Source organism: Haliaeetus leucocephalus, unplaced genomic scaffold (assembly GCF_000737465.1).
Source record: "Haliaeetus leucocephalus isolate CR32 unplaced genomic scaffold, Haliaeetus_leucocephalus-4.0 Scaffold161, whole genome shotgun sequence".
Lineage (NCBI taxonomy): Eukaryota > Metazoa > Chordata > Aves > Accipitriformes > Accipitridae > Haliaeetus > Haliaeetus leucocephalus.
Window position 1 is genome coordinate 1,972,906 of NW_010972597.1, and position 27,925 is coordinate 2,000,830.

Genomic DNA, 27,925 nt, shown 5'->3' on the forward strand with positions numbered 1-27,925 from the left:
CTCCTTTGCTCTTCAGGACTTCCTCTGTCAATGAGGCCCCTAAACAGGCCAAAGTTTGCCCTCCAGAAGTCCAAGGTGGCAGTTCTGCTAGCCCCCTCCTTACTTCTCCAAGAATCGAAAACTCTATTATTTCATGATCGCTGTGCCCAAGATGGCCTCCAACTGTCACATCACCCACAAGTCCTTCTCTGTTCACAAACAAGAGGTGCAGCGGGGTGCCTTCCCTAGTTGGCTCACTCACCAGCTGTGTCAGGAAGGTATCTTCCACACACTCCAGGAACCTCCTAGACTGTTTCCTCTCTGCTGTATTGTATTTCCAGCAGACGTCTGGTAAGTTGAAGTCCCCCATGAGAATAAGGGCTAGCAATTTTAAGACTTCTCCCAGCTGCTTATAGAATATTTTGTTTGCCTCTTCATCCTAGCTGGGTGGTCTATAACAGACTCCTACCACAATATCTGGCTTGCTGGACTTCCCCCTGATTCTTACACATAAACACTCGACCCTTTCATCACCATCATCAAGCTCTAGACAGCCAAAACACTCCCTAACATACAGGGTTAACCCACCACCTCTCCTTTCCTGCTTATCCCTTCTGAAGAGTTTATAGCCATCCATTGCAGTACTCCAGTTGTGTGACTCATCCCTCCATGTTTCCGTGATTACAACTATGTCACAGTTTTCCAGCTGCATGACAGCTTCCAGCTCCTCCTGTTTGTTGTCCATGCTGTGGGCATTGGTGTAAATGCACTTCGGTTGGGCTATTGATCCTGCCACCTTTTTGGGGGGCGACACCCTGATTCCTATGTGACTGTTCTCAGGCACTTCTGTGGTTTCTAACACATCAATAACCCTTGCTTCTTTGCTGTCATGTGGATCTCCATCCCCTACCTCCACTGAGATGGCAGACCAAAGGACCTAGCTAGCACACCATCCCTCAAATGTTGGCATGCCACTCCAAGGCTTATCGCTAGCAAGCCTGGTTTTATCCCTTTTCTCCTTCAAATCTAGTTTAAAGCTCTTTCAATGAGCCCTGCCAACTCCTGCGTAAAGATCCTTTTCCCCCTTTGACACAGGTGTACCCAGTCTGTCGCCAGCAGACCTAGTGTCATGTAGACCAACCCATGATCAAAACCCTCAGAATTCTTCCAGTGACACCAGGTTTGGAGCCAAGTATTTATCTGCTGGGCCCTCCTGTTTCTTCCCTCATCATTCCCTGCAACTGGAAGGATAGATGAGAACACTACTTGTGCTCCTGATCCCTTAACCAGTCGTCCCAAGGCTCTGAAGTCCCTCTTGATTGCCCTCAGACTTCTTGTTGCAACTTTGTTGCTGCTTACATGAAAAATAAATAATGGATAATAATCCGAGGGACATACCCAGGTAGGAAGTTTCCTCATCACACTTTTAACCCAGGCCCCAGGGAGGCTGCAGACTTTCCTTAAAAAGTGGGTCCGGTCTGCATATTGGGCCATCTGTTCTGGCAGGAGAGAATCTCCTAAGAAGGTGACATGTCTTATTTTTTTTTATGGAAGCAGTTTTGATGCAGAGTGTAGGCTAACTTAACATTGGCGACTCTTCCAACCTAGATGAATCATCGTCCTTGTCATTGTTCAGTTCTATTTGCAGACCCTCGTACCTATTATGCAAGGGCACCTGGTAAGGTGGGGTAGTCACAGAGGAGACGAGCCTGCTGCACCAGGCAGGTACTTGCTGCCATTGTCCCCTATCCCTTGAGTCACCATGTTCAGCCAGGTGGAGAGAGGATGGGGAATCCTCCCCGTCACATGCCCTGTCTGCCTGACAGGCCTGTCCCAGGGAAGGTAGAGTGTGATTCCAGTAATCTCTCTCTCTTGACTCCATGATACTCCTCAACCTACTCACCTCCTGGTGTTCTGTCACTAAGCAGAAGAGTTCCTCTACCTGGGTGAACCTCCCACTGGTGTGCTCACTGCTAGGTACTGGTGTAAGAGCAGGGCACAGCCTGCAGCCTGACACCTGGGTGGCAGCCCGTTCCCATCGGAGCACTGTCTGGGAAGCTGTGTCGGTCATGGCGGGTGCAGAGCTTGGAGAGGCCATGGCTTTCTGCTGGGTGGATACCATTGCTTCCCGGTCGAGCTGGCAGAGCTTGAGCACCCTTCCTGCCCACCCTGCTGTGCAAACTGGTGCACAACCTGCCACGCTGTGCGCTGTTAGCCGCACTCCTGGTCGCTAACACTCCTTAGGGGCTTGGGGTGGGGGACAGAGACGACTTGTCCCATTGCTCCTGGCCCTGGCCGGGTCCCGCCAGCCGCTGTGGCGCGAACAGTGGGCTCTTGGTGGGTCTCCCAGCTCCCCAGAGCTTCCCCGGTTTGGGAACGCCCCTGTGCACCGCGCTGGAGTGCTCTGCTGCGGATCCTGCCAGCACCAGAGCTGCTCGCCTCGACAACTGAGTTTGTTTACGTGAGATTTTCCCTGTTCTCATTTACAGATTCCAAACAACTTCAAGAGATAAAGAATCACCTGCTATTCAAGGAGCGGCTACTGTCTTGTAACCTAAAGACAGATGTTTTAAAAGGATATCCATCACACAGGACAAATTGCTTGGTGCATATCCTAACCATCAAAATGCAAGTAAAGAGCACAGTGTTATATTATGAAGTGACACAGCCGATGCCATTTTTTATTGCTACTTTGTGCAAAGGGTTATACTGCAGGGGACAATAAAAGTCAAGTGACCACCAACAACCTGTCTGTAAACACAGAGTTATTTAACACTGGTTTTAGCCAAACTAACCGCTTTTAATGACTCGGTGTATACCAAGCTGATCCTTAACACAGTTACACGATATGTCTAATGTCCATTATAAACTACAAATGTCAGAAAGGTCATGGTTATGCAACCATGGCTAGATTCAGAATCTCTGTGAAGATAACATCTTATCTCCAGCTCCTGAGAGCTTTTTGTCTGCCTTTGCTCTTTCTCAGGACAGAAGGAAACAGGAGTATTAGTGATGCTCTTTCCAATGATAGCTCATCTAAACAAACTTAAGAATTTTCTTTATTCATTGTTTTCTTCACAGTAACTGGGAAACACCATGGATAACATGGTTGCTGAACCTGGACAAAATATGTAATAATCTAGTCAGATTAAATTCAATTTAGTTGCAAACAGGAAAGAGTTACTATTCAAATCCAAAGCCTCACTTTTTGCATTTGAAAAAGCACCCCTAACGTATCATAAAACTTGTAAGTATAGAGAAACAAATAAAATAACCAACTCAGTCCCTGTGATTTACAGACTTAAGAGAACAGGTGCAACCAAATTTCAAGTTCCATTTGCCATCTTCCCCGTGTCCCGTCCCCCCCCCACCAGCATATTTAAGTGTAAAGGTAGTTCACTCCAGCACAGCTATCCTATTCAGAAAGAGGCTTATGATATCGGTATAAAAACACCCTCACAGCTTTCACCAGTATAATTTCTGCAGTACAATAATCACTGAAGTGCACATATTTAAGCCAGGTATTTCACCAAGCCTAGGATTACTCAGCACAAATGGAGTTACCCCCCATCACCAATGGGCAGAATATGCCTGGCTACCCATCGCCATTTTAGAAACGGTACTCATATAGTTTATACATGCACCCATGCATCCATATCCATGCATGTTAAAAGTAGTAACACTAACATTTTGAGACAATCTGTTGAAAGACAGGCTGGAAGACTTCAGCAAACCATCTGCTCTAGCAACCATTTACATAACGCAGCAGTCCTAGCACCTCTCTTCAGACATATGCAACCACAAGTCTCCCACCCCAAAGGAAAGTCACAGTATAACACACACACTTTTTAAAGCATAGCTTTGGCTCCTGCTGTTCTCTCTCTTGCAAATCACTCATGTTTGCAGGAAAATCACGCAATTCCTGGACATCAGGTGGATGGAAATACTAACTATCTCAATCTGTGTTTGCCACCATGGTAGCTCTACTTGCATTCTCTGTGACAGCAAAGCTTGCTAGAGAGATTCCTACCTCCCGATCAGCCTCCACACACATTCCCACCCCTTGATTATGCCAGTGCAACTGTCCCTGGACAATGCTGTAAACAGCTACATAAAAAAATGCTGTAAAGGAATATATAAAATGTCTGGATTTAAAAAAATAAATAAAATTCTTTTTCAAGTGAAGTTTTCTTTTAGCCCAGAACATTTCACAAGCAAATCAAAAACCAAAGGCTTCACAGATCCTTTAGCTATGAAAGCAAGCTTCAGTTAGAGGACAAGTCTCACTTAGTTTTTGTTCGCAAAAGCTGAATTTGAGAAGTTATAGATGACCCACTATGTTTCCTTCCTGCATCATGTACTTGATCTCATGTGCAATGCTGCATTTTCCAGACTCTTTCCCTAATCAAACCAGTATTTTTAGCTCTCAAAAGTGCCTCCTTTCAGATAGCATTTGCTGCCAGACTGCTTTGATCTTAACGCATTCCTAAATAAACTGCTTACATTTAACTATACTCTCTCTCTAAATTTTAATCAGGGTAAAACACAAAAGGAACAATGTTGCAGCTCCTAGCATCCCAACTGGTTAGGGTATTCCACATACAGATCATGTCTCCTTTATCAGACTTTTGCCAGCTGCTGAACTCTAAAATATTATTTGATTCTCGATGGTACTTATTTCCATGCCTTTTGCTGTATTTTTGATTAACAGTCTACAGTGATTCCAACAAATAAAGAATATAAGCCGCATTAAAGCACACTTTCAAGTGTTAAAACCCAAAGTGAGTTTCAAGACATGAGATATTTAATACACAATAACAGCTGAAGCCTTCTTATTCTATAAATCAAAAATTTTTAAATACAGCTACTACCTAAAAAGTCAGGTACAGCAGAAAGAAAATTTCAGGATTCTGCTTATTGATATCATTAAATCCAATATACTTCTAAGCTTTAAAGCATGCATGGAAATTGTGACCATTTTCGGATGTTTCCATAACTTATGCATATACTTTCAGCTACCTATTTACTCAAGAAGTTAAAGGGTTTTTTCTAGTTAATGCAATAGGAAGACATACATGGAAGACACAGACAGGTGGCTTATATAACAGTATTAATTGAAAAGAATGTGACTAATGCATTCTCCTGAGCAATAAAGTTTATGAATAAATTCCAGAAACTTTAGGAATGCATAAAGAAACAAAATAATTGGTTTAGAGGAATGAGATTTTTGGATTCTTTCATATAAACCACAGGTGTTATTTCCCACACCTAGAAAACAGGAATACTTCACTATTCCTCTGCAGATAAGGCCATTTAGGGACAGGCCTAATACATATTTCAGGTTAAAACCTGCACTTTAGATAGACAGCTCTTCCCAGCTCTAAAAGGGCATTTCTAAACCCCAGTTCAGAAAAGTTTTGGAACTGTGAACCTACTATCTTGTCAGCAGGAGGGGAAATAACAACACAAGGTCCAAACCTCAGTGTAGTGTTTGACTGTGAAATAGTCAAAGATACAGCTACCATAACAAAGCAAATTCTGGTCAAGGCAAAATGTGTTTAAGAATCCAGAGGGCTTATAGTGGCTTCAACTCTTGTTTCAGGATTTAGAAAAAATAGACTGTAGAACCCCATGTGACTGTATATAAACAAAAAAGACTAAGGTCCTTCTGGCAACAAGACTGAATCTGGTAATGTCAATAGGCATCACGATGAACAGGAATCTTAAGGTTTGTACTATTCTCCACTTTCTCCCTACCACCAAAAGCAGCAAATGCACTTACATGTGAACACTGTTTACAGCAATTACTTAAATTCTGTCAGAGCATGCATTAGCATTTTTAAAAGCATCTGTGTGATGAAGTGACTGACAAAGCATTTTAGAAGAATGTTCTGAAGTGTTCTCCTTTGCTTTATCTGTAATAGACTACAATTAATAGCAACAGAAAATTGCTTTAAAATGGAACTATCAACTGGGATGAAATGTAGATCATAAGAGGGCAGCATGAAAGATTGGAATAAATGACAGAGAGGAGAGAAGACATCGTAATTTCTCATTATTTTTGACTTAACCAAAGCACAAGAATCTCAAAGTATTTATGACCATTGAACATCTGTGTGATGCAAAGGCATACCAGCCCACAATTTTCCAGACACATCTGCAAGACATCAGAGTATTAGTGGTCTGTGAATGTTGCAAAGGTTATCTCATGAGCCACAAATAGATTTTTAAGGACTTAGTTTCCATGTCTTTATTTTTAAAGAAGTATTTTTAAAGTATTGCAGTTATTGCTCTGGGGTGCAATGAGTTAATACAAGGCAGATAACACTTTGGCTTACTGGGAGCCATGCTAGCATTTCAGAGGGCAATAGCTGAAAGCTATTGGTTCCATTCCAGGAACCCTCCCTATAGTAGAAAATTTTACTAGCAAAGCCATCCACGCATCAGAAGAAGCTCCTAAGCATTTATATTCTGAAGCAAATCTGAGTGACTCTCAACCTTCTCTTGACAGAGAAAGCTGGCTTCCTAAGACTCAAGTATTACCAGCCACAAAAGTGGCTCTCAACAGCCATGCAAAGACATCCGTGACAGTAAGGAACAACATACGTACCCTGTAGCTCTAATTACTTGCAACACATGTGATGCCTCATTCTGAGAAACAGTACTGATTAAAAGCTTCGTCCTTTTGAAAATCCTCTGCGTCTTATGGCCTGAACTTTCTTCCAAATAATTGTGTGGTGGTCAAGTGGGTACTGCCCCCAGCTCTAGAAATACCACGTATGGAAAAGGTCTGACCAACCTGAGGAGTTTGCACAAATTTAAAACTTCACCTGAGAGCCAAGGAAGAGGAAGCAGGCTGTGGTAAGAAAACAGGTGAAATAGCCCCAAGTGAAACCGAAGGCTGACAAAGAAGAAACCTCTGGCATGAAAATGACACTGCTCCCGAGAAAAACCTCACCATGCTGATAACTCATCTTTCTGCTGAAGGAATACTGAGTGTCAACCTCAGCACCCACAGGAACAGTGGAAGGGTGAGCATAACACCATAGAAAACGGGCAGAAAGTGGGAAGGCTCTGCATAACAATTCTAGCTGTAATGTTAATGAGGCTTTTCTGTATAGATAATTTGGACTATCAGACCATTAAAACACTAAGTGGACAAACAATAAATTCTTGACCCCATTTATATAGTGCATTCCTTTTTGCACATTAAAAGATTTGGAGTGTAGCAGCATGCCAAACTGCCTCAGCATTACAGCGTGTGTATTCTGACATCGGAAGACCATGGAAAATACAGAGCGTGAGGAAAGGGGAACAAGCCACACCATGTCTAGAGAAAAAGAAACAACAGCATGTCCAGTGTTGTCCTGAGACTTGGATCTACTCCCTTAATGCACTAGAAACTAGTACTGTTCTACAAATAAAGTCTCTCACAAAACATGATGCAAAACCCACCAGAACTGAGGTAGAAACAGAGGGGCTTGAGTGATAGGAAGGAATATCCTCAAAATGCAGGTAGGCTGTCAGAGCCCTTCAGTCCCTAAAGAAAAGGGCTCTGCACACATATTATTTTACAGGACTGTCTTACTTCACAAATTTACATGGAATTTATTTTGTTTGCTTTTGCCATAGTCTTCAAAACACTGCTTCTCCTTCTCTGCCTATCAAAATTTGGTGGCCAGCCACACACGGAAGCAAAGGGATTTTTGCATTAAACTAGCTACTTCATTTTAAGGATATAAAACAGTTACACTGTGCAATAGAGGAAAATATAAAGCAACAAAAACCATCCTGAAGTACACAGTTTTACAGAAAATAAACTGGAATGAGATTCCATGCAGCTACTGAAGAACAAAATTACAGGTAAGTATTATTTTGGGCTTAAAATCTTAAAGTTGTAGAAAGTACATGTCCTATATTCAGGAACTGGTTTGGACAAGGTTACATCACTAACCTACAGAAGAGGCAACATCACAGTTACAGTGCAGATGCTAACTGATCTCAGAACATACACAGCTTTTTAGCCACCTACTATAGGGTCCCTGAATCTTTTCAGCAGGCAGCATTTAAGCTCTGCACGAATATCTATAGGCAGAAATGCTTTGTTTCCCCCTCGTGCTATCAGACCTCCCCACAAAACTCAAAAAAACTTGAGACTATTGCAGAGAAAAGTCCAGCCACAGAAGAGACATTTACAAGCCTGCTCAAGCATTCTATTTTCTCAGCCTTTTTCGCACCTTGAAAATGAATGTACACTGAAAGATCGTGACAGCCTACAAGAAATTTAGGAGGTTGTACAACGCCATCCTGAAACTGTGCTGTTAAACTGTCATAAACTGTAGTGGCTGTGAGCCTGTCCATACTGTTATATAGCCCAAAGTGAGAAAAATGAGACAGTGTAATATTTTTCTTTAGCTGTCTGCTAACTCTCACCTGAAAAATACCTAATAATGGCTCTCTATTTAAGATTGACTTACTATCCTGAATTTTCATGTGCAGGCATAAGGTTGGTAAACAGCTTGAAGGAAAAAGGAAACTTGGAAAAAAAAAAATCTTGCATTGCCAACTATGCAAATATTACAAGTCTTCCCCAGTTATCATTATCAGCAAGTCAAGCACAGTAAGACAAAAATACGTGCATAACCAGAAGATACCTATTCCATTAGGTAAAATTCAGAAATAAGGAATAAGCACAACATAGGATTAGCATGTGTGTCCCATCTGTCACCTATTCTGCAGTTAGCAGAACCCACTCCAACATACTCAATTACTTTATGAAGACTGTTTCGTGTATGTAATCCTCTACAACAGGTTATGCTTCATTATTCCGCAGTTCCATATGACAAGAGCACCCACCAAACCCCTTAAAAACCACTAGATAGGGATTTGGAGCTTCTCACTCTGACAGTAAAAGGCCATCACCCATGACATATACATAACTTTAACATTTGGCCTATCCATAGTGTAACAGGGATGCTCATTACCTTTGAGAAGCAAGGAAAGGGGAGAGTAGAATACAGAGATTCAGAACCTGGTAGTTTTGGGGATAAGATAACCCTTATTACCACAGTTCTCTGAAGGCATGATGTATTCCTTGTAGATCCTTGTAGCACTATTTTATACCATAAACACTCTTCCACAAGGTAGTACAACAGACAGCTATGCTCACAATGCAAGCATACCATGTATCTTTTGACCTGGAACGGCATCCAAATGTGAACAAATGTTACCAAATGACAGATGGATACTGGCAAAACTCTTGCTAATAAAGCCGTATAGCATTGGTATAGCCCACATTTCAATTTGAAATTACAATAATGAAGTCACATCACTCTGCTGGTATTCTGAATCACCTTCCACCCTTGTCTTCAGTTCTATCTGCTCACGCTCACAAGGATGTAATCACTGATTGATCATACAAAACCCTGAAGGACTAGACGTAATCTCCCTGAAATACCGAAATACTGGAGTGGAATTTTCTTTCCAGAAAAAGGCTAGAGATATAGTAAAACTGTGATTTTTTTAGTTTTACTACACATCACTTAAAGACAATGTAGAATCTTTTCCTAAAAATGTAAAAACTTAAAGAGGATTCAAATTCCTTCCACATATAATGAAATTTCATTCTCATTTTCCACATGGGTTTTGTTTTTTCAACAAAAACAATCTTAGGAAGTAACTATCTCTCTGCTATAAACACTGAAAGATAAGAACTGCTTACTGCTGTTGAGCCAGAAGAGCATATAAACTGGTACATCCGTCGGATTCAAATCATTACACAAATAAAAAGAACCATTAACAATTCTAAATATCCTCTTACTAAATGCATTTTCTGTACATATGGACTATCAAGTCAAAATAAATAATTTTAAAAACCCACAGGCATATCATAGATGTAATTCCTTCCTGTAGCTCTGGTTTTTTTACTTAAGAAAATTCAACTATTATCTATCATAGCTGAAATTGTGCCCAGAGGCTCACAAAGTTCTTTTATATGCTACCTTTATGACACTCTTCTCACCCCTTGTCAACAAGTCATTAAGCTCCACAACTGTTTCTGCTCTTGTTCTCCTGGAAGTTCTTACCAGACATTTTGGGTTAACACCACAATAGCAGGTCCCTCTGGAAGTTATTTTGACATCAAAAGTTATGAGGTATGTATGAAAACACATAGTTGCAAAGACTATTCAGTGCAACAGGCATGAAGACAGGACTACAAAACTCAAACAATTTCTTATCCATTTAAGCTGCATAGCTATAAACAAAGCTTTGAATTTGTTATATATCAGACAAGAAAGTATTTCTCATCTGGAACCTGCCATCTAAATAGGAATACTCACCCTGCTGCAACAGCAGGAGGGATGACCAGTATGAGTTTAAGTTGTGCTTCATGCAGAGCTTCAGAAAGGTGAATGAGCAAGTGAATCAACTCCCTGAAATATAAATATATTGTTAGAGGGAAAGACAGTAAAACTGGTGCTATACAGTGGCAAGAGCAAGTTAACAAGTAACAGTAGAAATAATTGAAAAGACGCAGCTGGCAAGATAGCCAAACACAGTTTGTAGTGAATGACCATAGCAGAAAAAAAAATTAGGAAGACTGATCACAGGTTTACCCTCTTCCAGGACTAAGAACACTGAACTGCTGCAGAAAGTCTTAGTTTTATTGGAACAGGTGATCACCTTGGGGCTAAAATGTTTCCTAGTTTTATTTTAATCTAACTATGCATTGTTAGCATGTAAAACCATCATATCTCATCAGAGCAGGTCACCTCTTGAGGTCATATTCAGTAAAAAGAATTAGATCAATAGAAGAACCAAACACTGTTCTGAAACAAGCAGCTGTTGAATACGTTCAAGTTGCCACTGTATTACTACATATGAGGTCTGAGAATTTGTAAAGATGATTTCACAGCAAGACATGCAATCTTCAAGCTGTATTTCTGAGGCCTGTATTTAGAAACTTTTCTGCTGCTGTTTTTTTCTGTATAAATAATCCTTTTGTTTCTCAATATATTACTGTATAGGTACAAAATAAACATTCGATGGAAGTATCACCTTCCATATGTATCATTTAAAGACTTTCACAAAAGATGATTTTCATATCCATATTCTAAACACTTCAATAGGAAAATAAACTCCAAAATTCTCATGTAAACTGTTTTTAGTCTTCCTTATTTGAAGGGTGATGTTAATAGAAAATCCTTCAGAGACAGACTGCAGAAACAAAAACATTTAATGGCTATTGTTATCGTAAGAGGAGTCCAATATTACCTTGAATTTGCACTATAAATATGGGCCTTCTGTGTGCCTTCCTTAAGGCATTCCATTTTTCAGAACAAAGTCAACTTTCATATTTACCCACTGGCAGGGTGGATCCACAAAGGCGGTCAGACAGATGGTATTAGCACAGAATTCTAGATCTGTTCAGAACTATGCTTAAACCTGAACCAAGTAGAAAGCAACCTCACAACCCATTCCAGTAGGCTAAAAGTACTAAAGCAGGAAAGGTAGGATACACATAAGCAATCATCCAAGTTGTAGGCTCCACTTAAACTGGATTAGACCTGAAGTCTCAGAAACAACTTTTGGTAGTCATGCCTTTCGAGGCAGTATCATCCTAGAGATATTCTTCTGAAATCACTGATCTTCCAATAAAGTTATCCATCACAGTAATGATGCTTAACTTGCACAATGTAGGCACTACCCAAAGGTAACCAAGTATTTTCTTTTTCCCTGATATGGTTTGATGCCTGATGAAAACTTCCTAAGGATGCTACAAAAGCCATTACTCTCAAAATCCTGGCAAACAAACAAAGCAAATTTTATCACTTTCCCAATACCATCAGTATTTTGTGCTTATGATTTGAGAGCTGGCTGTGCTGAACAGCTCTTGACAATAAACTGTCACAGTGCCACCTATATTTCTCTCCCGGGGGGAGAGATGAGATTACAGGAATCAGCTTTTGGTCTGTCTGCAGCATGTGCTTCTACCATTCTTGCTCTGGGAAAGTAACAGTTTTCCCTCCTATTTCCTTATCATATGCATTCAACATTAAGACTGTCACTATTCAGACAAATCAATTATAGCAAAGAAGAATCCTCTTCCATAGGAACACACTAAAAAATTACAACACTAAACTAAACAGACATTTATTGACTCCAACATACACATCACGGCTGCCACGTGACAATCTTATCAAAAACTATAATCAGTATTAAAACTAGCTAAGCCATCTTTCCCACTGATTTGTGTCTCATGGCTAAGTGACCTTTTTCAATAATTATGCCCAAACTGCAGTATGACTGCACACTTTATTAGATGTCAGAGATGCTACATATAAGATAAATTTGACCAAAGAATCAATTCCTCTGGCATTGAGATTATTCTACACTGTTCATCAGCAGGGATCTCTCTTCTCTGCCTGGCTGCCTTTGTTAGCTCTAGGAACTTTGAGACGTCTGCACCATGCAAAACATTTGCTGACTTTAAAATTAATTATTTAAAAGGTGAGGGGATAGAAGGAGGGGCAGAACAGGACAAAAGAACCTAACATAGGTGCAGAGCAAGATAACATCTTTTTCATTTAGAAACAAGACTAACACCCTGGCTCCCACTCTGCATCTTCACGTATCTGCCTCAGCTCCTAAAATTTTTCTACCCAGATAGCAATGGTTCGAAGCATAAGAAGAAAAGCAGTCAGTATTATTTTGAACTAGATGCAGAGAAAAAAAGAATTCAAGTGAATATTAAATTCAAGGTTTCCCCCTTCTTCAGCAACGTCAGACACAGGTGGTTAGCCAGCAGAACTAAGAATGTATCCACAAAAACATTGACACATCCACAAAAACAGTGACTGCACAAAAGCAGTCATTTTAAAATGAGAAAGGCATACAGTGTAGAACCACAACCTACAACTGTAAACAAAGGACAGGGATTTGTGGCCTGATAAAGGGGCAGGAGTGCAGTTTGGATTGCTGGTTTTATTTTGTAGCTAGCAGACAGAACTCTAACTAAAACCAGACTCCATTAAAACAGCCACTTCTCTCCTCCTGCCACCAAATCCAAGCAGTATAGCTCTGGCCAAAAGATAATTAGCTTCAACTTGGAGGAGGTCAGGAAGAAAGGGTTAGCTAGATTCTTGCTCAAGAAACTGAGATTAACATCTACTCACTAATCTGCCAAGCCAGGTCTCTGGGCCCTGAAAACTTTCTAGCAAATCAGACAGAATTAATGGTTAAAGACTTAATTTAGGCTCACTTCCATTTGTCAGCCAAGGCAGATTATGTAAATCAAATGTGCACTCTTCCCCTCTCCCCCAAACAGCAACAGCAGAATGCTCATTTATCGTGCTATAAATTAAAACTGTAATGTGTCCCAACAGTGCTTTCCAGTGTTTTAAACACAATATTCTCCCATATTACCACTGGTAATTTTGAAAGAAAAGCTACTGACATTTTAAACATTATAATGAGGTGCAGGAAAGTAGGAACAGAATCAGTCTTCCTGAAAAGGCTTCATTAAATATTTACCAGAGACTTCACCATTGTCAAATTTAACTTCAGAGTAGCTACTACAACATTGACAGTTTTAAGACTCTATCTTGAGCTAATTAGGGCCTACTTTGTTCCTCCTACTTCAGGCCTTCTATTACTACCATTTGGTAGGTCAATTTTCCAAGTGTTCATGATTTCAAAGTATTTTGTCCCCTATAAAGTATGCAGACCCCCAAATTTTAATCACCCAAAGTTTAAGGGAAGCTTATTTTTTTAGAACTCCCATTTTCCAGCATTGCTATTCTATTGTGTTTGGGACACTTTGTAGTAGTTTACTTCAGTGCACATGAGTGGGCTGTAGATGAATTTGAAAAGCCTTGAAGAAGACACGTAAGGCTGTTATATCCTTCCCTTCAGTTACGTGTTCCTTCAGAACTCTGCAACTTTCCAGCTTCAGCTACTTTTTTGCACAAGCTGGTAGTCAGTACTCCCTAAAATGTATGCCTTGTCAAGAAAATGGGACAGAATAAAGCTGTCTACTTCAAGATGAAATTGCCCTTTTGTGCCATTTCATTGCCTAGTTAATACCAAGAAACTGGAGTGAATTATGGCAAATCTTTGATTAATAGATTAATTTTTCAGGTACTAACATGAAGGATAGAACTGCCAAAGAGCTTTTTTCTCCTATACTCCTACCAACATTAATAAGATGTTTGAAGGTCATCTGCATGATGCTAAGTGCCTGCAGCACATGGTGACAACAAAAAAAAACAAACCAAAAAAAAACAAACCAAAAAAAAAAAAAATTACATTTTTCAGATTGATTCTGTGTGATGGCAGTGCCATCTGTCAGCTAATGCCAGATTGATCAGAATAACGTGTGCATTTTTATGTAATGCTGTGAGATTCTGGTGGGTACCTTTATGCCTTTTTCACAACATGACCCAGGTCTCTGGAGGAAAAAAAAACCACCAATAAACACACAAATGAGATTAGTAAGAGAGACATCGTCCTGTCTAGCTGTTAACTAAATAAGCAGGAGAAACTTTGCTTGTTCAGTTATCTCAATATTTCTGCCATGCACATTTCTAAAATTAAATGCCACAGGATGAATAACTTGGAATATTTTATTGCAAAATCAGTCAAGAAAGTTTTAGATAAAAGATGCTTATTTAATTAAGAAGCAGGTTTAAACTATAAGAAGCGGGAAAACACATTAGTATTGAGGTATCAGCTGCATAGGATATCTTGCCTGATGTAGATTTTTGTTAGGAGACTAATTTTCTGTGTTTTAGAAAAAAAGATGGGAAGCTGAATACTTTTCCACTGTGCAAGGATTGTCAGCATGAGAGGAGGCAGCATCAGTTAGATGCGGTCTTTCACCCCACATTAAATTTGACCTCACTGTGATTTGTGTATCAATAATTCTATTCCCAGAAATCACAGGAAAGAAGTAGGTACCAGGACTATAGAGGGTACATCGAAGTATCTGTATTAGATGTCTACAGGAGCCTGAACTGGTCAGTATAACCCCCCTAAAAACTTAGGTACACACACACATATCAAGACAATTCAGGTTCTTCAGATAGAACCAGTGGTATTTTGGCATCTAAATATAAGAACCTAATGCCATTTTATATGTCCAAAGGTATACAAAGCATGCATGCAGGATTGCTGTGTAACACTCAAGGTATCTAGGACCCTACACGAACAGCCAGAGACCAGGCTGCTTATGATATCTAACATGAAACCAGGCAGCTATATTTAGGCACATAATTCTCTTGTATGAAATTTATACTATTGGTAAAATCAAAGTTTAAATGAATATGCAAAAGAAAGCAGCAAAAAGGATTGATATAATTTAAGACTTTAGTCTGTTGAGCATTAAAGAGCAAGTCCAACACCAAACCAGAATGGTTAGAAAACTTTTTGCTCTTGAAAACAAACAAACCTAGATAAAGTTAGTTCTGCTTAAGAAGATGTAAAACAGAAGATACATGGTAAGCCTGAAACCACAGAATTTCACGTCTAAGTGGATGCCAGCAACATAACTTCTTAGCAACATTTCACCTCATCTGTAATGCCAGCTAGGATAAACAGGAAACTGAAGGCTCTTTTTAAGTAACTCCTCAGGCCTTGTAGGAAGAATTTTCATTTGTTTCTAATGTTGGAGTACTCAAAAAAAAAATCAGGATTTTCTAGAAACATGTAAAGGGCTGACAGAGAAGTGTCTAAATTTGCTTCATTTTAAAAATGCTCAGAGAGCACGGGTTCTTAAAGAGGCTGGTCACAGGATTTATGGGTTACAGAAGCTTTGCACAGAGCTAACACTGGTACCCTGTTATATGGAGATACTTACAAAATTTAACTGTCACAAGGTCTTTAGGTAATTCAGTGTTTCAAGCCCCAATACCCAGACAATGGGGAGAGCATGTGTTACGAAGATGTCATCATACCTCTTTAATCCAACCAGAACTCAGGTTCAGCTATTGAAAAAAGGTATCTCATGGGGATACTTGCTCAGCTGAGGTCTACTGAAAAGAAAGCTTCAGCTGCAATTAATCCAGCTTTCTGATATATGAAGTAGTGCTTAAATCAAAACCCAATTTATTAGTGAGTTAGGACACCAATTTGTGGGGTTTCAGATTCTTTTGCAGACTCACCCGCCTCAAGCAATATTGGTGCACTCTGCTAAAAAGTACCACTGCACATTCTTTACAGAGTGGATGCTTTTTTCATAGCTGAAAAACCGTATCAAGCACAAATGTTCCATAAGCAAATCCCACTCTCTAGTCACTTTAAGTCTGATAAAGAAACGTGTGCTATATTAAATGCTCCTGCACCACTAAGGTAGTGCACTGGATGGGATCATGGAACTTTTCCATAACACTATTAAAAAAATAACAGGAATCATTTCCACAGCTTTCCCCTCAACACAGATACACGAAAGGATGCACTAGAATAACTGAGTGCCATTTTATTATTTATTAATGTAATAGCTAGGTATCCAATTACTTTAGGTTTTGAAAAATAAATACCATAATGATTCTAAGTGAAGTATTTCTTACTTAGATCCACACCACCACTGTGACATCTCATAAGGCAAGCTGGAAGCTGCAGCATATCCCCAGATAATTTTATGCACCTGTGTTTAGTCTCAATAACCTGTTGCTAACTGCTTATGTGAGATGATTCCCCGTATTTCAGAAAAAACAGACAAACTGATTTTTTATTTTCTTTTTAAACTAAAACACGTTCACACTAAATAATAGGAATAAATTGTATTAGCTAGGCAGGTCTCTGCATTGTCAGACAGCTCTGAAAGCAATTTAAAAGGCAGACTATCTGTTCCTAGGAGCATCATTATGATCTTTTGTTCCTTTACCTAGAAGTAGGTTAAGCTACTTTCAGGTGTTTGACCTTGAAGGATCTGAATCAGGAAAGCCTACACTACGTACCTAACAGTTAATACAGATGCTTTATATGGAGCATACATAATTGCTGTTCTATGAACGCTTCACATCTCCAAAGGATTAGGGGTCATCTCTGTGTTGACACCTACCTGTCAACTGACCCCCACCCTTCCAAGGTTAAGAACATGCTTTACTGGTGGTGGTTGTCACTTCCGAAAGACACAATCTGACAAGGAAGATCAGGTATGACTCATGTTACAATACTGCCACTCTGTGGGCTGAAGAGGTCACCGGCTGCTCCAATTCTTTTCTGGCAGGGACAAGTGAAGCAGAAGACCATCCATGCTTACCCATTTATCAGGAATAACTCTGCTCTGCTATTCAAAAGGAAATTAACAGATCCCAAAGTAACAGCATTCAATGTGCAATAAAAATACAGGCTTGCCAAGGTGCTAAGTTCACTTAATTCCACCCCTTAAGACCTGTTCAAAGCACCTGTTCACTCCAGAAAACTTTGATAGGGAAAACCCCTGGGGCACTGGATACCCAAGCCATCCAGTTTTAGAGCAAGTGATAGAAAAACTGACTTAATCTCAAAATGAAGACACTGGTCCCATAACTTACAAGCATCATGAGACAAAATTTTAATGTAACGATGTACTTCCACTTTCTCAAAACAACTGTTACTCCACACAGAAGCCTAGCTTCAGCTTGCTGCCTAGATTAGCCTTATTCAGGATGCTTGTCTCTGAGGAGGCAAGCCCAACACAAGGTATTCTGCAACTTAAACACCCTAACCATTTACAGGGGAGTGGCAATAAGGGGAGGAAAAAACCCACAGATGAGTTTACAATGAAGCACTTAAATCAAAACTGGTCTTGAAGAGAAGGAAAATCTGCAGTTCATAGCTTTTGCTTCTATTCATGTTTTTCTGCCAAACAGCATCTTCCACATTTTTAGTTAGGATAATCCTAAAGCCTTCTTCATAGGTGTCCACATATGATCAAACATTACTGACTTGGAGCAAAGGAGGCAGTTACCATTCTACACTATGAGAATAACCCTCTCCTTCTCTGAAGTTGTGGAAAATACTTCTGACTCCTGTCTATCAATAACAGACAGACGGTGATTATGTAAGTGGTGCTTCTATACTTCACCTAAATAACACTCAGGTACTGAAGGCTAGAGCAACTACACAGCAGTACCTCCTCTAGTACAAATAGTTCTTATCACACAAGATGGGACAAGCAATACTGTTTTGAACCAGCATTACTCTTAGCAAAGAGTAACATTTTTACCATGCCACAAGTAAACTCACCCTGGAGCTAATAAAAAATATGCTTTGTTCATGTGTGTCATTTGCAACACAGCACTTTGATGCTAGTGTGTTTAAATTGGTCTTCACTGAGTCTTAAAATTACAGTAATAGTCTGTCTTATATTCGTGTAATTTAACTAATAGGAAAAGTATCAATTTTACTGAAATACAGTAAGCACAGTAGATAAACTGACCATTACACCACTACACCCAACTTCTGGCCGGCAGTTACTAATTGCTTCAATCACCTTGTTGGCTGTCTTATTAAGACATTGCAATAAGTTCAGAGCTCAGTATAAAGACCATCTCTTAGGAACAACCTGGCAAATTACATAATTATAAGCAAGAGCATCTAGCTTAAGGATTATTCATTCCAGTGCAATTGGTGGAGCCCCTGACAAGGCTACAAAGATTCTGCAGTTTCAATTCTTTGTTTCCAAGTGTTGATTTTATAGGGGAAAGGTAGGACTCTGTTAATAGCACACTCAGTTCCAGAAGTAACTATTATATGCCAGCAGTCAGTAACATTTGTCCTAAACAGAATAACCTGAAGTAAACATTTTTGAAAGGTGAAAGTCTTCCATAATGAAGTCTGCATTCTGGGGAGCTTTCTTTTAAGCTATTTTCTCCCAGATATTTTAGGCAATGGAGAGCTGGTAGGAGTACTGTGCTTTAGGGAATTGAAGCCTGAATTTCCTGAGGGAACTAACACAAAATCTTCAGATTTCTGCACTGAATCATTTCACCACACGTTCTGCCTTCTCCTTCTAAAGCAGCAGTTTGGAGCTTGCCTTACCTTGACTCTGTCCAAGGTGTTAAGACAGCCAAGGGGCTTTTGCTCAAGGAAAACAGATTACAGTATGTCAGGAAACAGCTTAATATGGATAAGCCCTTTAGTTTTAGCAGCTACAATAAATGCAGACTCACTGAAACTTCATAGCAGAGCTATCAAAAAGTAGATAAACTACTCCAAAGTTTAAAGTATACTGTGCTTGCAAGAACTGGAAGCCAGTTTCTCCCTGGATTTGCTTCAGGTTGGGGATTTTGGTTTTAGTTTCAGTATGTCTAAAAAATATCTATATAAAGGTTTGGAAGGTTTCCTAATCAACTCAAATTTGGTGGTCTTGAAAGCATCCCACACTTCCAAGCTTCACCCAGTAACCCAAACCAATGAATGTTAGAATAAAGGCCAGTGCCAACATCTGAGTAAGCATGCAATTGAGGTACCCTCTTTACCCTTGCACAACAGTAACATCTTGCAGAACTCAAATATGAAAGGCTAATGTGGTCTGCTAGGTCCACTGTGAAGATTATTATGTAATCTTTGAGCTCATGTAGAGTGGAGTAGACTCTTCTACTTCATTCTAAGATAAGTGGAACAATCTCCAGTTGTCCTAGAATGAAGTGTATTTATTTATGACAAATTCAAATCAACATGGACAAATTAAAAAGATGCTTTAAAAGAGCCAATTTTTCAGAATTGCATCCTAGAGACTTATACTCACGTTTGCTTTTGATTTCCCAGCTGACTCCAAACTTCAACTACAAAACCATCAAAATTTTCATTCTAAATAAAGGGAATTGACAACAATATAGTCAATCACCGTGCTTATTCATTATGCTTGTATCAGAGATGATAATACAATATCGAAGCACACAATTACTGTAGTTTTTCCTTGTACTATTACAGATTGAACATGCTTTGTATTCTTATACCAGCTTCACCTTTAATGCAGCATTTCATGAAGAAGTCAGAGAAGCACAAATTATTTAACAAACATGCAGAAGTTGAAAATCTCTATTAGTTATCCATGACTTCTACCCTTACAGGATAAACCAGTATCAGATTGGGAAAATTCAGCCATTAATGAAAGCTGGTTGTTAAGCAAATCATTTGACACACATTTACATGTATATACGGAAAAAACTTGTGAACTCTTGAGTCTAAAGATGTAAATGCTAACTTGGCATAGGCATGATTCCAAACATTTCCCACAATTAATCTCACTTGTGATAATTTATGTTTAGCATGATCAAGGATACTGTTGTACATGAGTACCCTTTCTTTAAGAGGCCAACTGTTGCTGAGGACCTAAAATTGATGTATCAGTAATAAATTTTAAGAAACTATTCAGTTTACCTCTACATCCATCTTCCTCTAGTGCACTTTAAGATTTCTTTACATCATGTAGCAAGTGAGAAGACTTATTATGACAGTAATTAAGCAGGCTGTCATGAATCAACTGCTAAAGTTGAATGTCTTTCGGGTGCAACTCGTCTAGTCCTACACATGCATAGCTCTAAAGCCATTAGCTAAGGGGCTGCCCAGAAAACCTTAGCAAACAGTAACCATTCCTTAAAGGAAATCCCCTTCTCCTCTCCCCAGCCTCTTAACATTTTAAGCAAACTGCTTTATCAGACCTGAGCAAAACTGTACAGTAACAGATATTGAGTGAGTTATTCTTGGTATTAGAAGTGGCTCATTAGCTCTAGCACACTGAGCCTGAATGTACTCCTGTAACACAGAAAACAGCACTCATTGCACCCATGACCCTTTTTCTGCCTATCAAAAAATGCTACTAACCAGTTTAGCCCCTGCTTAATAGATTTATTTTTTTAACAGAAATTTAAAAGAAAGCAGTCTGCTCACCAGGCAACCTCCATGAGAAGTTTATCAGGTATCCACTACTGTGTCAGTAACATTCAGCCTGCCAGCTGTTTGGAACAGGTTTTATCAATCACAATTTATAGCAGGCACAAGTCACCAATGCAGCTGCCAATGGTAACTTAACAAGGTTATGTTGATCAGACTTACATAGTCTCACTTTAGACTTGTAGTTAACAGCACTTAAGTGTTGCTATACTTCGTATTTACAGGAACTGGATACACACCAGGACACACTATTAAGAATCCTGCCTAATTATTGTTTTAAGCAGAATTTTATTTTGTAGAATATAAAACTACTGGAAATGAGAAAACACCCATTATAAAAGGAATCAAATATCATCTCACGCTATTTTATAAGCATTAGCAAAAAGTCTTTTTACCTTGGCTAGGAGAACCATGTTCTTGGTAAGCTCCTCTATCTCATCCTCACTGCCAAAAACACTCTCAAAGTCCTGATAAGTCCAGCCATCAAACAAAATTCGAGGCACTATCAAGCAAAGTTGTCAATCAGTAGTGAAAATTAAGAATTTATTATCTACACTGGAATATTTCTGCAGAAACAGAATACAGCAGTTACAAGCAGAGATGCCACTAAACAACATATCCCATAACTAAGATCATTTGGTCTTTTACTCTGATCAACTTCAGCAGTACAGATAAATTGACACTAACTAAACATAAAATGAACAAGAATGTTCTACAAAGGTCTGTACTGATGCAAGTTTTATGAAAAGATACCTTCACTTGATTGAACAATCTTAACTGAACAATCACTTTGGGCCCCAAGTAGAGTCTTAAAAGAACACCAACATGAAACAGCAATCTTTCTGTAAGCTGTGCATCTCTTCTACCACAAGAACAAGATAGAAAAGTTCACTTCAAACTCTAATTTACTCTTCTGTACATAGCCCTATATTACTTCACTCTTCTACTCATCTCAAGACCCTACGACAAATTTTTATTTTGGAAAACATGGGAACTTGAGCTCACATAATTTCTTTTTCTAACAACACAAAACTTTAAAAACAGTCAGACAAGAGTCAGAAAAGCTGCTGTTGGAACAGTCGCCAATCATGCACACTGGAAAAGCCAACAACTCATAGAGAGCTACATCTAAGCCCTTTCTAAGTACCAAGGATGTAAAAGAGTATTTTAGAAGAGTCTAGAGAGATTTCAAAGGCTTTATCATCTGGCAGCTGAAATAATTTAAAATATTTGACTGAGCATTCAATTTTTCTAATGCATTTCAAGTTTCATACTCCCTTCTGAATCAAGAAGGGTTTCACAGTTCCACAGATTTCTTGCTACATACAAATGTAAGAAGTCTAGCACAGTACTATCTCTATAGCAATGTTTGCCATCTTCCCTAAAAACATGCACCGTGGCACATCCCTTGAGTTCCCAGCTTCAACGGGAGAAAAGCCAAAGGAGGACTTTTCTACTATCATGCAGGAAAGTCTGACTGACTCAGATCTGGATTTTTTTTTTTTCTTTTTAACTAAGCAGAACCCCTGAGCAACAAGTTTGAAGACTGCTCCCCCAGGTAAGCATGTAGTGTTATGTACAAAGTACCCCCCAGAGAGGGCCCTGTGATCCAGGGTTTATCCAGAGACAAGAAGCTAAGGCAAAACATTAGGGCACCAACAGGATCAACACATCAGTTAACTTTCTACAGTTAACTGCTTTTATTTTTCTTCTCAGATTTTTTCCTTCATACAGCTATGCTAAGGTAACCTCCCTCTCTCCCACATACACCTGGAACAAAGCCTTCTTTTGCTCTGCTAGCAGTTAAAGAAGATAAAAACCAAACATAAAACAGAGGCTCACCTATTTTGATGTTTTTGGAGGCTTTTCTGACATCTTTCACCCAGCCTGTCAAACAGTATCAAGTAAGAGAACAACTGTTAAAATATAAACAATGTTGACATTGACAATATATTTTCAAGCATTCTTCAAATAATGTAGCATAGTTTCATTATACCTATCTTCCTGCCACAGGCTACTAGTTCATAACCAACACAGATGAAACATCTTCTGATGCACAGAATTTGAAGCTATTCAGCTCTACCACAGCATAACTAGCATTTACTACAATCTTACAATAGTCCCTATCCAACCCCGCCCTGCTGCTTACAGTTCTGCCTCATCACAGAAACTATCTTACTGCCTACTCAGAACAACACTTCTGTAGACACCAAGCATCACTTGGAAGGAATTTATTTTTTTTTTTAAAGTTGGTACTTTCAAGTGTCCCATCCACTCCTCTTGGCAGTCACTGCACTAAAATGAATTTGTTAGCAGGCACCAACATGGTAAGAATTGTAGCTGTTTCAAATAAGATTCCACATTCAAATTCAAAACCATAAGCTACTTAGTTATTATTTAAGAACATACTAGCTGAAATCTGAACTTGCTACCAGTTTCTTGACAGTGAAGGGAAAAATCCTCTTCAGATCAAATTTATCTTCCACGCCCACAAAAAATTCACCCAAAGGTTTTTGCAAAGGAAAAAAAAACACAGCAGGTAAACAACTGCACAGTGCAAACACCAAAGACCATTTCTGCCTATACAGATTCTTTGTCCCTTCTTTTTTTTAAGAGGGGCTTTGTAGACAGCCTTGTCAAAGAGCCATCTTTCTACTTATTCTTTAGACAGATAAATGATGTACACGCGTGGAAGCACATGGGGACAGAAAGAAGTTCACTGAAGAAAACTCCCCCAAAAAAGGAATGGATGAAAGTATTTCACCATGAGGCAGAGTCAGAAAAACCCACAGGCATATATTGCCAAAGCTACCTAGTCTGCAACAAGACCAGTAATCTTACTTGCAATGTACATTCAAAGAAAAAGAAAACAGCACCTTTATCAGCATCATGGAGCCCAGTAAACTGGAACCTTTCCTTCCCTCTCCTTTTCACTTGTAACCAGACTGGTGAGATTAGTGTAAATTTGTTTCCAAATATTTTAGCAATGTCATAGCCATGGCTGTTCCACTTGCAAAAGAAAGGAGAAAAAAAAAGTGAGAGGCTCAAAAGCAAGATATACAGTTCACTTTACTTTTGACCAATACAAATTCTTTAACACAAATGTAATCATTTCCTAGATCCCCGTTTGTTAGTTTGAGGAAACCTTATGGGATATTATTTTTATTTAAATAAGAAATTACTCTGGAAACTGACAGCTACATGAAAGGCAATACTCGAATTGTGCAAATTCACCTGAACTACAGGAATTTGCATGTAGATTCCAACACACTTCTGAATTTACAGACTCTGCATTTATGTTCAAGAGAACTTGAGAAAGGTGAAAATTTATAGGGCAACTATTTCTCTTTTGAGCAGTGTAAGACTGAAACAAGTGAAAAGCATCCTCTAAAGAAAAGGAAGAAACATTTATTATTCAAGAAAGAATGCTCTCAATAATAGTAAGACTGGATAGCAAAAGAGATCAGTTTGACAGCAGCATAAAATTTTTACTGTTTATTTAGAAGGTTCAAGTTGGTAGCTGCGTGGTATGAGGACACTTAGCAGCCCTCCTGTTCCGACTTTACTGCAACTTCACATGGCTGATCAAGGACAAGAGAATACCACCACCTTTGTTTGACCAGTGAGAAGAAAAACTATGTGACCTAGACATCCTTCAAGAGATGGATGGGAGAACAAGGGTTTGAGACCACTTGAATCTCAAGCCTGCTCTCAAACAATCCTCTGGTTATATCTGACTGTATTGACCAGAAGTTCCCATTATTATAAAAATGCTTTTAACACCAGGATGCAAGATTGCAGATTAGCACAACGTGCTGCATATTTATTCAAAGCACCAATTTTATTCGTTTTATTAACTTACGGGAGTAATATATCCCAGAACATCTCCTGAGAAATGCCTTTCCTTCATCTTCTTGGAGCAGTAACTTCTGTGTTCCAGAATAATATCCTTTGCCTTTGGATCCACAACTACCAGTCCCCGGTCCCGCACATTTTTATCAGAATGCAGCGTCTGCAGGGAGAAGACAGTTTTTAGAACCAGCTATACAAAGCAGCCATTTTCAATAACAGACTTCAAAAAGAAAAAAAAAAAAAATAGAAAAATCACATCATTAAACTCTGAGCACTCATTTTAAGTGATGCAGAGCAGTTTGATTTAAAACTGAAACAGGAAACTGCTCAGAAATTATTTTCATCATCAGTAAACTTACTGTTTGCAAGGAAAACAACATATAAACAAACAAAAAAATCAATAAGTGGTAAGATTAAAGAACATAATTCACCACTGCTGATGGTGCTCTGCTCTCTAGTCGATGCTTTCTGGCCTGTTACCCCCAAATGATAAAAAGGGGCTAGGAGTTCTTAACCAAGAATTTGAAGACAACTTCTAAACTGGATATATTTTAGACTGAGTATGCTGCATTATGGTTACCGAGGGCCCCGGTTCTAAAGACCTTTCTTTAAGGAAGGCCTGCTTCAACTAAAACAGCACAAAGTTTTAGCAGACAGAAACAGAGTGAGAAGGCCTAATAGAGTGTGCATGGTGAGTATGCAGAAACCATCTATTGATTCAGTGTAAGGACTTTAGGGATAAGGCCTGTCTTAACACTTAGTATTATCCTCACTACCTGCAGACTAGATTTTCTTCCTGGTAGACATTGAGCAAGCAATACAAACAATGACAGATGTATCTGCATAATAAAGGATTAACTATACTTACAATTTAAGTAAGGGAGAGGATTTTTAACATTGTCTAATTTTTACCTAACGTGCTTAGCAACACTAAGTACCTATACTTGGTATATGCACTGGTAAATATACTTCCTCTCTGTACACACCCCTTCTCTTGCACTGCTGTGCCTTCTTGCAGTTTTGAAAGAAAACAGGCAGGAAACAAGAACATGCTCAGCAAATCAAGAGAGACTTCAGCATGTTGGCTGCGCTTGCTCAGATTGCTACAGGACTCTGAATCATTTCTGCCTCCAAAGGAACTGCTGGTTAGAAGGCTCCTCAAAGTCTTCTATCAGGATAGAGCCTTCCCATTGGCAAGGCTGAGAACACCCTCCCTTCCACCAGTAAATGACCTGGTGCTCTTGGCCCAAACTACTGCTCCCCATCCCCCTTTCCAAAGCCATGGAAGCATGTCTCCTTTAGCTATGCAAGAGGGGACAAAAACTTCCTGCTTTTGCAACTCGCATAGGGTATAAAGCTCCAGAAGTCTACATCATATTGGTTCAAGGAGTCAAACATTTGTGACACACATAAAAGCTGAAGGAAAGAACAGTTTCAGGTAGTCTTATTTGTGAGCATAAGCTTCAATGGAAATGCATGGTTGCTTTTCACTCAGTTTTGACAGAATGAGAGTCCATTCACCAAAGTTCAATTAGTTCGCTGCACACGTTGGATAAGATGAGCATTTCAGTTATTTCTCTTACCTTTTCTTCCAGTTTTTTTGTAGCACCTTTCTTTGCATCTGTTTTTGACAGGGTACCTTCAGCTAGCCAGAAAACCATGGTAAGAGAAAGTGAAGTACAGAGAAACCTCATGGTGGTTTTCCCCATGTCAATTTCTCCTGCCCTGAAAACATAAGGATTCAAATCTCCATGAACAGAAGAATATAAGTTTAATTCAGTTTTCTTGTCTAAGAAAAGTCAGGCAATTGTCTTTTCTTCTTCCCTCTAAAATCAGAGTTATTAAGGCAGTACTGTTTTAATAGTGCTTTTGCTCTGGCAGCAAAATAGCGGAGTATTTTAAGAGATTCCTAGGCTCAAACATCTTTTTTTGTCCCTTGTTTTAATAAGCGTATCACAGAGAAAGTGGGTTGGACACTTGCAGCTTCCCTTTTAAAGAATCCCTAAAGAAGTATAATGGTTTACAGCTAAAACTGAGATAAATGTCTGCTGCCCAGGACAATTATACTACCACCTTACTTTTTCTATAGCAGACAAGAGATGCCATTTGTCTCTGCTCCTGCCTAACCCAGTCAGCAAGTCACAAATTAATTAAGAGACAGAAGGAATTATAGCTATATGCTTACAGCTATGTGCCCTTACTCTAACAGGTGAGAACTTTGCTTTAAATTGCTTGCCAAGTCAGTGATACACACAGAATTAAAAAAGAAAAAAGAAAAAGGGGGGGAGGAGGGGCAGAATCCTTTTGGACTAGAAGAATTACTTTGACAGTTTGTCCCAGTTCCAGATAAAAGAATTGAGAATTAATAAAGAACAGTTCTGTTCAGTGCTATTTATCTATCATACCTTAGTTCTCTCAGAGGAAAGACTTTACAAAAAAAAATTTCAAATACAGCCAGAGCTTGTTTTTCAACCTCTCCCTATCCATGAGTCACACTGGTTTTCCAGCCTAGTTCCCAGAAGCGGATAAGAAGAAAACAGAGAAAAAATACTTACCATTAGGGGAACCAGGGCTAAAGGAGGTAAAATACCAGAATGAAGGAAAAGCAACCTGTTACTAATTCTGGAAGTCCTGAGTATCAAACTGGGACTAGCTTTCACCTATAATAAACTAGTGGCTCTAGGTACATATCAGGCTGTTTCTCATAATTATGAGACGCTAACAGAGAAGAAAAAAAGGTTACCTTTCCCATAATTTTCTGAAGTTTTCTCAAACTTTAAAAATTCTCATGCTTCCTGTATTAGCCTGAAGAATTAACACTTCTACCACTCACTTTAAAGACTTACGAACTCATTTCTTCAAGTCATATTTACAAGACTTGTTCTGTGGGCACTGATAACAAATGCTGTCCAAAGTTTGAGTATTTTGTTTCTGTACAAAGCATCAGGTGAGGGATCCCACAACAGCAGACTGAGCACGCTGAAGGAGTACTGTGGCAGTAACATGGTGGCAGAAGGAACCTTAAAGGTTAAATGGAAGTGTACTCAATGAAACAGCAGCTATTTGAGGCCAACAGTGGTAATGCAGAGATGAGATCAACAACCCAATAAACCTAAGCATATTAGGATGGGGCTGGCTTAGCAGTGAGGTTTTAAAAAGCAAAGATATTTACTGCAGGAGTTAGGGATTCTGCAGGAAAACACAGAGAAGTACG

At 39.2% G+C, this 27,925-nt stretch overlaps 1 protein-coding gene across 4 annotated transcripts in view; it reads right to left on the minus strand.

The window, feature by feature from the left end:
- CHID1 (chitinase domain containing 1) overlaps nt 1-26,455 on the minus strand; it is a 135,135-nt gene extending 108,680 nt beyond the window's left edge. For all 4 annotated transcript variants that reach the window (XR_774046.1, XR_774047.1, XM_010562568.1 and 1 more), the window contains exons 1-7: nt 26,295-26,455; nt 24,722-24,871; nt 23,736-23,868; nt 22,702-22,746; nt 21,255-21,361; nt 19,712-19,773; nt 10,320-10,412 (exon numbers count right to left, since the gene is read on the minus strand). Coding sequence is in view for 2 of the 4 variants with exons in the window: in XM_010562568.1 (XP_010560870.1) it covers nt 10,320-10,412; nt 19,712-19,773; nt 21,255-21,361; nt 22,702-22,746; nt 23,736-23,868; nt 24,722-24,871; nt 26,295-26,420 (716 nt within the window). In the remaining 2 variants the exon portion in view is untranslated. The remainder of the gene's footprint in view (nt 1-10,319; nt 10,413-19,711; nt 19,774-21,254; nt 21,362-22,701; nt 22,747-23,735; nt 23,869-24,721; nt 24,872-26,294) is intronic.
- Nucleotides 26,456-27,925: the final 1,470 nt, after the last annotated feature.